Below are 11,058 nucleotides of genomic sequence, written 5' to 3' on the forward strand. Positions count from 1 at the left end.
GTGCCCCTTTCCAGCAACCTCTGGCTGCCCCTATTGGCCAGGCTGTCCCTCCCACTGGCCCTGGGGCCCCTCCCACCACTACTCTAGATAAGGCCAGCCCAGAACTGCTTCACTGGGCAATAGGCACTAGGACTGGAATGGGGCTGCCCGGCTCCCTACGGCAGTGGGTCCTACTGCTGCTTGGGCTGCTGGTCCCCCCTGCCGCCCCCTTCTGGCTCCTCAATGTGCTCTTCCCCCCGCACACCACGCCCAAGGCTGAGCTCAGTAACCACACACGGCCCGTCATTCTCGGTAAGCCCCCGCCAGGCCCCTGGTACACCAGGCCAGACCTTGGGGAACCTGGGTCCTAGCCCCTGGTAGCAGAGCCTGCCAAAGCCCTTCTGCCCCTGCATTAGCCCTGATCCCGGCCTCAGTATTCGGAGGGGCCAAAGGCTTTTCCTGCAGAGAAATCAACCCCTTCCCACACCACACTGTCCCTGTGTCTCTGAGTTGTCAGCCCCAGGTGGGTGGAGTGGAGGGTAGGTGTGCCTGAGGGCTTGGCCAGGGCATTACAAGCTATAATGAGCTGCAGCCACCAGACCCTAGGCCAAGCCCCACCACTCCTTCCTCAGCTCCCACCCCAGCAGGGACAAGATATCCAGCCTAGGAAAGTAGGAGAGGATCATCAAGTCCTGCCCTCTACCCCCAGGTCCAGCCCCCTCTCCCCCATACTATTTGTTCTCCCCTTGGACTTTGGCAGTAATGGAGAGCCACACTAGATGTTTGCTTTGTGGGGGCAGGGGTCAGCGGCCTTGGCCCCTGCACCTTCTCTGCCTGAGGGGAACCTGGGCTTTCGGGGGATAGAGCAGGGGATGTGATCAGAAAGAGGATCTTGTCCTTAGTCCTGGCAGTTGAGGGTGTGGGAGATGAAGGGGCAGGGCTGTCACTGCAGTGTCTGGGTGGTGAGACTGGGGTGGGGTCCACTGTGGGGAGGGTCCGCTATAGGGAAATCAGAGGAATCCAGAGTGAAGGCTAGTGCCCACAGTGCCTGGCTGCCTGGGGAATCAGCTGGAAGCCAAGCTGGATAAACCAGATGTGGTGAACTGGATGTGCTACCGCAAGACAGAGGACTTTTTCACCATCTGGCTGGACCTCAATATGTTCCTACCCCTTGGGGTAGACTGCTGGATCGATAACACCAGGTTCGTGCCATCCCCTCTGGCCCAGCCCCAACACCCTACTCCTTGGCTGCTGGTCTGCTGAATGTCCCACCATCCCCAGGGTTGTCTACAACCGCAGCTCTGGGCGCGTCTCCAATGCCCCTGGTGTACAGATCCGTGTCCCCGGCTTTGGCAAGACCTACTCTGTTGAGTACCTGGACAACAGCAAGTTGGCAGGTGTGTGTATGAGGGGAAGGCTGGGGCTCTAGACTGTGGCGGGCCTGCAGGAGCCATGGCCAGAGCCCCCAGTGCCACTGCTTCCCCTACAGGTTATCTGCACACACTGGTACAGAACCTGGTCAACAATGGGTATGTGCGGGATGAGACAGTACGGGCCGCGCCCTACGACTGGCGGCTGGAGCCCAGTGAGTGCCTCTGTGTATGGGGGGCTTGGGGCAGGGCAGGTGGCCATTAACTCCCACTGCCCTGACCCATCCATCCCTCTGCAGGCCAGCAGGAGGAGTACTACCTGAAGCTTGCTGGGCTGGTGGAGGAAATGCACGCTACTTACGGAAAGCCCGTCTTCCTTATTGGGCACAGCCTCGGCTGCCTGCATGTGCTTTACTTCTTGCTGCGCCAGCCCCAGGCCTGGAAGGACCGCTTCATCGATGGTTTCATCTCTCTTGGGGCTCCCTGGGGTGGCTCCGTCAAGCCCATGTTAGTCTTGGCCTCAGGTGAGAGGGCCTCTGATCACTTGTATCCTGTAAGGAGGTGGGGGGGTGGAATGAAGCTGACTGTGGGCCTGCCCTCACCATTTCTTCTCACAGTGCCAGGCTGGGGGTGTTGTCTCCCACATCTGGGGCACAGCCCCTTTCACTGGCCCTCCGAGAGCAGTGAGCCTGGCCTGGATCATTAGAATGGCTCCTGACAGAGTCTGTCTCAGCAATGACAAAGGGAAAGTAAACAGGAAGTGAACCCCAGCAAACTGACTCATTGCTGAATCTGACTGAATTCTGTTTCTTATGGCCTCAGGTCCTGCCTACCCAGCTTTTCAGCTCTTTTCTGCTCCCAGGAGCCCCTCTGCCCAGAGATCTGCCCTACTGAGGACAGATCTGCCAAAGCCAGGGCCAGACCCTAGGAGCCCCTCCTGCCCCTCCCCAAGGAGAGGCAGCTACCTCCTGTCGAGCACAGCCAAGGAGCTCAAGGTCTGGGGAGGGAAACACTCCTCATACTACATCAGAGCTCTGTCTCATTTCATCCTTGCCAGAACACAGCTCTGAGCCCTATGCAGCACAGGCCACAGGGGCAGACAGATACTTGCCTGAGGGAGAACCGCCAGCATCATCCCCCACCATTCACACACACACTCCCATCCTCAGGAAACCCCTCCCTGCTCTCCTCTTGAGGTCTTACAGCTCTGCCTCATAGAGGTGTCATTGGGGCTTCTCACTTTACAAGCACACACGGAACTCCTACTGAATGCCAGGCCTGTTCTAGTCTATGACTTGGAGTCGATGTTTGGAGTTGGCAAGGACAAGACCATCCAGTTGAGCTTGGGTTGGGGGCAAGTTGTGGGCTGGGGGTATCCCCACCTTCCTCTGTGTCCACAGGTGACAACCAGGGCATCCCAATCATGTCCAGCATCAAGCTTAAAGAGGAGCAGCGCATGACCACAACCTCCCCCTGGATGTTTCCCTCCAGCCAGGTGTGGCCCAAGGACCATGTGTTCATTTCCACCCCTAGCTTCAACTACACGATCCATGACTTTCAGCGCTTCTTTGCAGACCTGCACTTTGAGGAAGGCTGGTACATGTGGCTACAGTCACGTGACCTGCTGGCAGGACTCCCAGCGCCTGGTGTGGAAGTATACTGTCTGTATGGTGTGGGCTTGCCCACGCCCAGCACCTACATCTTTGACCACGGCTTCCCCTACACGGACCCCGTGGGTGTGCTCTACGAGGATGGTGATGACACTGTGGCCACACGCAGCACAGAGCTCTGTGCCCGCTGGCAGGGCCGCCAGCCGCAGCCTGTGCACCTGCTGCCTCTGCCTGGGACACAGCACCTCAATATGGTCTTCAGCAACCATACACTGGAGCACATCAATGCCATCCTGCTGGGTACCTATCGAAATAGCACCCCCATACCCTCAGCTGCCAGCCCAGCGCTCCTGCCCCCTGAATAAAGACTTCCTCTGCTGCTATAAGCCCTGACATGTGTATTGTGGGGTGAGAGGGAGGCACTAGGTGCCACACACCAGGATTCACTCATCAGGAGCTGCAGGCCTGGTGCTTTGTGGAGCACAGGACAAGGTGGGCTTTCCTAAAGCCTGGGATTGAACAGGGCACCTTGACAGTACAGCTTCCCACTCTCCTGGTTGAGTTGTTTAGACAGCCTGCCTTGTGCCTGCCTCTGCTAGGGGCATGGGGACTGGAGGAGCTGCACACACAGCTGTGGAATAGGGCTACATGGAGCCAAGGGTGCAGGATGGGGAAGATCAGAGCTGTTCCTCCTAGCTCCCAAAAGGGCAGGCGAGACCCCACCTCTAGATAGGCCTTTTGAGTGCTAGGTGGGTGACAGAAGCACAAGAATTTAGAATCTGGGAGGGTGATAGCCACTAAACAAGTCATTTCACTACTGAAGGTTTAACTTTAATTGATGGAACTAAGTAGTCTGAGAACAGAGTTTGTGGAGCAACAGGGAGGTGGGTCTTGTGGGTCGGGGTAGGCTCCCCCAGAGGAGGCGGTGCCTATGCTGAGACCAGGAGAATGAGTAACATGGGCCTCTGTGAAGACTGGTTTGAGCCTAAGAGCAGTGTACAGCTGCTGAAGGGTATAACCAGGGAAAGTGTGACCAGATTTTCAATCTAGAAAAGCATCTCTGAAAGGTAGAGTGTAGCCTGGGGTGGGGGATGTGAGGCAAAAGTTGTGGGGAAGCCAGGGAGGCCAGGGCAATATCCAGGGGAGAGAGTATGCCAGCTGAGACAAGGGGTAATGAGAAAGATGTGGATTAAAAAAAAAGTTCACTTGGGAGGTGAAATAAGGCTTGGCCATGGGTAGAGCTCAGCATGCCTACGGGCCACCAGATGGACAGCCACAGTTCCCCTCTTGACAGAGGGAAGACAGCACCTGAGACAAGGAAGATGGAAGGGTCAGCACCACTTTGGCTGAGGATTGAGCTTTGGTGTTTGAGGTTTCAGGGAGAAGGCAAAGGCAACAAAAGAGAGACAGGAGTCAGGAGGTGGGTGACAAAGGACAAAAGGCAGCCATGCCTGATGCTTTTTGAAGGCCAGTAACGATGAGAACAGAGACCTGGTCAGTGTGACAGCCTTAGGGCATTGAGACTTGAGGTTAGGACTGGTGTCAGGGTATGCAGAGCTCAGGGCTCAGTCTGGACAATGGCCAGAAGGGAGAGATTTGTCCCTCTGTTCAGACGGGGCTGGGAAGGGAGAGCCAGGCAAAGGACATCTTCTCCAGCCCAAGCTGCCGAGGACCAGAGGTGAAAGTGAAAGAGAAGGTGCAGAAAGGGGCCAGCATGCTTTGAGGAAAGGTGAAAGCGAAAGGGGAAGCATCAGACGTAGAGCCCACAGAGGACAAGGCTGCCGCCTTCCCGGCTCGGTGCTGATTCCACTCGTCTGACCATCGACCCCCAGCCCCTTGGACTGCCCTGCCCACCTGGAGATGCAGAAGAAGGCGCTAGAGCCCCGAGGGGGCTTCTCCTTCGATAACTGCCAGAGGTCAGTTAGGGGATGGTTGGTCCCGAATGCTGTGAGGGCGTCCAGGAATGGGAGTCCCAGAGCCTTTAAAATTACTGGGGCAAGTATGGGGGAGGGTACGTGTGTGGTAAGACTTGTATTCCCAGGCCTTCCCCAGGTGAGGGAGACCAGGAAGGAGTCGAGGGATGTGACGGGGTCCCAGAAGAACTGAAACCTGGGCCACTCTCTTCCGTTTTCAGAAACGCATCCTTGGAACGCGCCCTCCCGGGGCTCCGGGTCCCTCATGCACGCAAGACCGGGACCACCATCGCAGGCCTTATGTTCCAAGTGAGCAGGGAATTGGACTGTGGGGCTTAGTGGGGCGGCCGGCAATGGGAGGTGGGCACTGAGCCAACGGCTCCTCCTCTTCGCCCCTCTCCCCAGGACGGGGTCATACTGGGCGCGGATACGCGGGCCACTGACGATTCAGTCGTGGCGGACAAGAGCTGCGAAAAAATCCACTTCATCGCCCCCAAAATCTAGTGAGAATTCCAGGGCCTGGTTCCCCCACTCAAGAACCACCCCATCGTTCCCATCCCGAGTCCCCGCACATCCTAGCCCCGCCCATACTGACCCTCCCTTCACCCTCAGCTGCTGTGGGGCTGGAGTAGCCGCGGACGCCGAGATGACCACGCGGATGGCGGCGTCCAACATAGAGCTACACACGCTGTCCACGGGCAGGGAGCCCCGAGTGGCCACGGTCACGCGCATCCTGCGCCAGACGCTCTTCCGGTACTGGGGCGGGACTAAGATGACTCTGGGGAGGGGCAGTTGCGGGGAGGGCGGGGCTGAGGAGGTAAGCCAGGAAAAAGGGCCAGGCTGCGAGGGTCTGGGAGACCGGAAGAGGCGGGCCTAAGAGGAGCTAAGAGAGCAACAGGAAGAAGCGATGCTGGTCATGGGGCGCCAGACCACGGGAAGGGGCGGGGCTCGGTTCAGGGGTGGAATAGTGGAGAGGCGGGACCTGGATCCGTGTGCGTTCGGCTGACTGCGCCCACTACGCGAAAAGGTACCGTGGCTACGTCGGGGCTTCGCTGATCGTGGGTGGCGTAGACTTCACAGGGCCGCAGCTCTACAGCGTGCACCCCCATGGCTCTTACAGCCGTCTGCCCTTCACGGCCCTGGGTAAGCACTTCCGCCCCTTCCCCACGAACCCCACCCATGTTTGTCCTGGCCTCACGTTTATCCCGCGACGGGGCGGCCGAGGCTAACCTCAGACACCCCTCCTGCCTGCAGGCTCCGGCCAAGACGCAGCCCTAGCAGTGCTGGAGGACCGGTTCCAGCCGAACATGACGGTGAGCGACACCCGCCCCCCACTATGCGTGCATTGGTGGGACGTACCCCCGGGAGCTGGGGAAACACAGAGGTACCCCGGCCTAGTCTGGAAGTCGGGAAGGGCTTCTGGGAGGTGACGACTAAGTGGAGACTGAGGGGCCAGTGGAGTGATGGTGGAGAAGTGCTAGTCCAGCAGACCACCGTCAGTGCCAAAGCTTGGACTGCCCCTGAGAAGTCGAAAGTCAGAGAGAACCATTTGGAGCTGAGGGAGGAGGTAATAGCAGGTGGGGGCTGGTGGGTTTTGTTTGTGGTGGATGGAAGCAGAAGACGTTGCTTCAAAGCTGTCTAAGGCCCAGAAAGAAAAAGGCAGTGAGCCGGGGACCGGGGGCTAAGACCACCTTGGGTGGGTGGACAGGCAAGAGCCATATCTGTGACTCAGAGTAGTTTGTGAAGACAGGGGGCAGTGGGAACACAGGGTCTCTGGAGAGAAGGAAACCTAAAACAAAGGAAGAGGAGCTTGGGGTGGAGACGGGGGTGTACAGGAAGAGAAGGGTTTGGGTGTGAGCAAATGGCAAATAGTCCAGGCTTAAAGATTAACAAAGTCTCAAGGTTGTAGCCTGAGGGTGGTACCAGAAGGGTCCACCCAGCCTCATATACACACACATTACAGCTGGAGGCAGCACAGGTGCTGCTAGTGGAAGCCATCACTGCAGGGATCCTGGGTGACCTGGGCTCTGGGGGCAGTGTGGATGCATGTGTGATCACGGGGACTAGTGCCAAGCTGCTGAGAACACTGAGCTCTCCCACAAAGCCCATAGAAAGGTAGGAGCATGGAGATGGGGGACCACAGGGGAGGATGGGGTGGTAGCAAGGGAGATAGGGGGCTGCAAAGAGAGGATGGGCCACGTGATGGGCCCATGTTGCGAGGTCATCCCTTCTCCTTCCCAGGTCCAGCCAGTACCGCTTTGTCCCTGGGACCACAGCCGTCCTGTCTGAAACAGTGATGCCACTGACCCTGGAGCTCTTGGAGGAAACGGTGCAGGCCATGGATGTGGAGTGATGCTGGCAGAGGCTTAGAGATTGGAACAAGGAAGAATAAACCCAAAGAACGCAAACACCTAAACACATGGCTGTATCGTTCTTGGGTGGAGGGGGACAAGCAGCCAGCAGGGCTCTGTGGCTAAGGTATCCCTCCAGGGACGACTCCCTCCCATGGCTTCAGTGCCTGACCTAAGAGGTGTCCTTCACCCGTCACCAAAGGCATCTATCTACCTTTCCAGAATCCCAGCCCTGGCAAGCACTGAAGACTCAAGGTGTAAAGCCCCCTCCTGACTCTCCACACCCACTCCCATGCCCTCTAGTCCACTGGGAACTGTTATAAAACCCAAAAGGCCCTATGTACTGCCCCCACCAAAGCCTTTACCTGGCTCATCAATGGCCCAGGATAAAGCTCACACCTCTCAGTCGGGCCCCGCTACCCCAACGAATGGCTAAAATGCTGATGGAGGAGCTGCTTCCTGACTCCAAGGGCAAGTTCTCACAGGTACACTCCTCACCCCTGCAACGACTTTATCTGTGAAACCCCTCCGATGACCAGGCACACGTGAGGTGCTAACACAGCACTGGGCATCTGTTTACACACGCTGGGCTGTGAATAGGGGAATTGACTCAAAGTTTTCTGTGCTGACAGGGGTCACAAGGCTCATGTGGGGAGAGATGACACGACACATTTATCCAGTAGACTTTTGTTCAGCATCCACCGGGTGCCATCCCAGGTGCTCGGTGCTGACAGAAGCATCCTGTCCTGGCAGAGAATGGCTGAGCTCCACTGGAGCTTTGGACCTGTTAAAGTCTTCCCAACCTCTGGGGAGGGTCTATTCCAGACTGGACATCTCTGGGACCCTGACTGTGCTTTTTTCTCCAGTATTTTATTACGAAGATTTTTAAACATAAAGGTTGAAAGAATTGTACATTGATCACCTTTATATCCACCACAGACTTTACAATTAGTATGCTGTTATATTTGTTTTATCACTGATTTATCCATCCATTCCTCTAATCGACAATTAACTAATTTTTTTGGGCTGATAACGTTCTTGAATCATTCAAAGCCCTCATACCCCTTGAAGGAGGCCAGCCAACTTACCTATTGCAGCTTTGTAGACAGGAGCGTCTTCTCTCCCTCAGTTCAGGCTCAGCCTGGAACTCTACAGTGAATGGGCTGTAGATAGCAGGGGCTTGTCCATGGGAACCCCAAGGCCTGGAAGCTGTCAAAGATTTGATGGCTGTCACCCTTCCACCTGTGACCCCCATCCAGTGTTGAGCATCACACCTTGCCCTCCTGTACACCAGGCCCCTTCCAGGTATCATCTCATCACGAAGAGTGTGGGCTTCGGAGCAAGGCAGATAAAGGTTTGGGTCCAAATGAACATTGTAGTGGGAGAGTCACCATCTCTAAGCAAACTGTGACTCCTGTTCCAAACTGATGAGGAATCACTGAAATGATATATTAGGATATGCAACCTGCCAGAACCCCCGACCTGGCCACATGGCCCTGGCCCTCAACAGTGGAGCGGGTAACAGCTGGAGTTTCCCTCCACCAGTCAGAACACCCCTGGGTGCTCAGCAGGCTTCTCTGAGTCTGGTGTCCCTGATAGCCTGGGAGACTTTCCTGATCCCAGCCACCAGGTAGTCACTGTAAGTCTAACCTTAATTCCTTGGTAACTGGTGCTCAGTGCTTAGGATGTGAGGTGGTTCTAGGAGCCAATCATAGGCCAGGCTTTAGGGGAGTGAAGGAGATGGGAACCTCACACCTGGACTCCAGTAAGTCAGGGCCTGGGTCAAGGACCTCGGCCTAAAGAGACCCTCCTCCTGACTAGAGCATGGGAGGGGGCTGAACCTACACAGCTGGCTTGGCCTTAGGCCCAAGGACAAGGAATGCCATAAAGCCAGGCCCAGTTCTCAGCCTCATGCCTATCACAATGTTGCTGCTCAGACTGACCCTTGGCCCCTCAGCTGGCTCGAAGGAAAGCAGGTAGACAGAATGGGCAAAGGAAAAAGGATGTGCCAGGGCTGGGAGGAGGCAAGAGGTAGGCAATCCTACAAATGGGACAGGAGCTTGGGCCAGGCCCAGGGGGAGGGTTTAGGAGGCTGAGAAGCAATGGTTGGACCTGTAGTTTAGGAAGAGCCCTTAACCTGCATGCAGGGTATGGATCATTGAAATCTGGAGTGGGTGGAGAGGCTAGGGAGGAGACTATCCCAGGGATCAGGGAGAAAGATGGCCTGGGCTGGGGGGTCGGGGTGGAGTTGAGAAATGGTAGGGAGTAGGTTGGAGAGATGTGGGAGAATGGACAGAACCTGGAGGCTAGGGATGCAGGCAGCTGAGATAGCTACAGGCCCAGAGGTGCTAAGGGTGAGAAGGGGTAATGAGTCTTCTCGATTTGGACCCCTCTGGGGGGCTTACCCTGGGGACACCCAGGAGGAGGTGAGAGGTAGGTTGGGATGTGGGAAACAAGTCCTCACCAGCCCAATGGCAGGCTGCGGTGTTCCTGACATCAAACCGGTGCTGAGCTTCAGCTAGAGGGCTGTCAATGGGGAGAAGGTAGTGCTGGGCTCCTGGCCCTGCCAGGTATCCCTGCAGGTACATGCACCCTGGGGGTGGGGCAAGATCCCAGGTGCTTCATGCCTAGGCATAGCCTGAGTGCACCGTATGTCTGACCCCTGAGCCCAGGACAGCAAAGGCTTTCACTTCTGTGGTGGTTCCCTCATCAGCCAGGCCTGGATGGTCATTGCTGCCTACTGCAATGTTGTATGAGTGCTTCCCCTCTACCTGCCCCACCCCAGTCCCCACCTCCTCAACTCCTTTGTCCTGAATGCCCCTCTCTTGTCACTCTGCCCTCCCTGCGGCTGCCCAATCCCACTCTTACTGCAGCCACTTTGTCATCCTGGGCGAGTAAGACCCATCATCCAGTGCTGAGACTGCAGGTTCTGTCCATCTCTCGGGTGAGTCCCTGGGCTGCAGATAGGGAAGGAAGAGTGGGTGGTGCAGGTGTGTGGGCTCTGGGGATGAGGAATTCAGGACATGCCTAGCCTAGCCTCCTCAGCACCCATTACCTGGGGGCCTGTGCCCACTCCCATCCTACATGGCCCCTTCCTGGCTCCACAGGCCATCACGCACCCCTCCTGGAACCCCACCACCATCAATAATGATCTTACACTACTGAAGCTCGCCTCCCCAGCCCAGTATACAACATATATCTCACCAGTTTGCCTGGCTTCCTCAAATGAGGTGCTGCCTGAAGGCCTCATGTTGTGACCACTGGCTGGGGCCGCCTCAGTGGCATGAGTAGGAACTTGGATCAAAAATCTGGATGGGAGTGTAGGGTGGGGACAAGTCATCTGAGGGCTAACCACCCCCTCTTGGCCCATAGGCAATGTGACTCCGGCATGCCTGCAGCAGGTGGTTCTGCCCCTGGTCACCGTCAGTCAATGCCAGCAGTACTGGGGCTCACACATCACCAACTCCATGATCTGTGCAAGTGCTTCAAGGGCCTTCTTGTGCCAGGTGAGCACCAGCACCCCATCCTGTACCCTGCACCCCCCACGCTGACTTGGCCCTTCTTCCCCTCAGGAATGACTCCAGAGGTCCTCTTATCAGCCAGAATGGGAATGGGTGGGTGCTTACTAGTATTGTTTCCCGGGGCACCAGTGACTGCAATGTGTGTGCACCTGCCACGTACACTCGGGTTAGCAAGTTCAGCACCTGGGTCAATCAGGCATAGCTTACAACTGAGCCCACCAGAGGCCCTCTCCCCATCTCAGTCCAGTAAAGACCCCAGGCTATGTCCTCTCGTATATTCCTGTCTGTCTTCCTGGCTCAGGGAAAAGGAGAGG

The 11,058-nt window shown here is 56.7% G+C and overlaps 3 protein-coding genes across 4 annotated transcripts; all 3 read left to right on the forward strand.

The window, feature by feature from the left end:
• The first annotated feature begins 61 nt into the window (after window positions 1-61).
• On the forward strand, window positions 62-3,345 carry LCAT (lecithin-cholesterol acyltransferase). Its single transcript, XM_010962501.3, has 6 exons — window positions 62-291; window positions 1,025-1,181; window positions 1,261-1,376; window positions 1,469-1,564; window positions 1,649-1,873; window positions 2,750-3,345. The coding sequence occupies exons 1-6, from the start codon at window positions 138-140 to the stop codon at window positions 3,322-3,324; spliced, it is 1,323 nt and encodes a 440-aa protein (XP_010960803.1). The 5' UTR covers window positions 62-137; the 3' UTR covers window positions 3,325-3,345.
• Window positions 3,346-4,685: 1,340 nt separating this feature from the next.
• PSMB10 (proteasome 20S subunit beta 10) lies at window positions 4,686-7,288 on the forward strand. 2 transcript variants are annotated; one of them, XM_074370546.1, is made up of 8 exons: window positions 4,686-4,875; window positions 5,094-5,181; window positions 5,278-5,375; window positions 5,485-5,625; window positions 5,900-6,015; window positions 6,127-6,185; window positions 6,836-6,987; window positions 7,114-7,288. In XM_074370546.1, exons 1-8 carry the CDS (start codon window positions 4,820-4,822, stop codon window positions 7,223-7,225), a joined length of 822 nt encoding a protein of 273 aa, XP_074226647.1. In that variant the 5' UTR covers window positions 4,686-4,819; the 3' UTR covers window positions 7,226-7,288. The 2 variants fall into 2 exon arrangements, with proteins under 2 accessions (XP_074226647.1, XP_074226648.1); XM_074370547.1 differs by lacking the exon at window positions 6,836-6,987 and having other exon boundaries at window positions 4,688-4,875.
• Window positions 7,289-9,233: 1,945 nt separating this feature from the next.
• On the forward strand, window positions 9,234-11,009 carry CTRL (chymotrypsin like). The gene is given in 8 exon segments (XM_010962565.3): window positions 9,234-9,805; window positions 9,896-9,980; window positions 10,093-10,141; window positions 10,143-10,167; window positions 10,331-10,469; window positions 10,472-10,510; window positions 10,596-10,728; window positions 10,796-11,009. Coding segments are annotated over 8 exon segments (948 nt in total). The 5' UTR covers window positions 9,234-9,478; the 3' UTR covers window positions 10,947-11,009.
• Window positions 11,010-11,058: the final 49 nt, after the last annotated feature.

Source organism: Camelus bactrianus, chromosome 9 (assembly GCF_048773025.1).
Source record: "Camelus bactrianus isolate YW-2024 breed Bactrian camel chromosome 9, ASM4877302v1, whole genome shotgun sequence".
NCBI lineage: Eukaryota > Metazoa > Chordata > Mammalia > Artiodactyla > Camelidae > Camelus > Camelus bactrianus.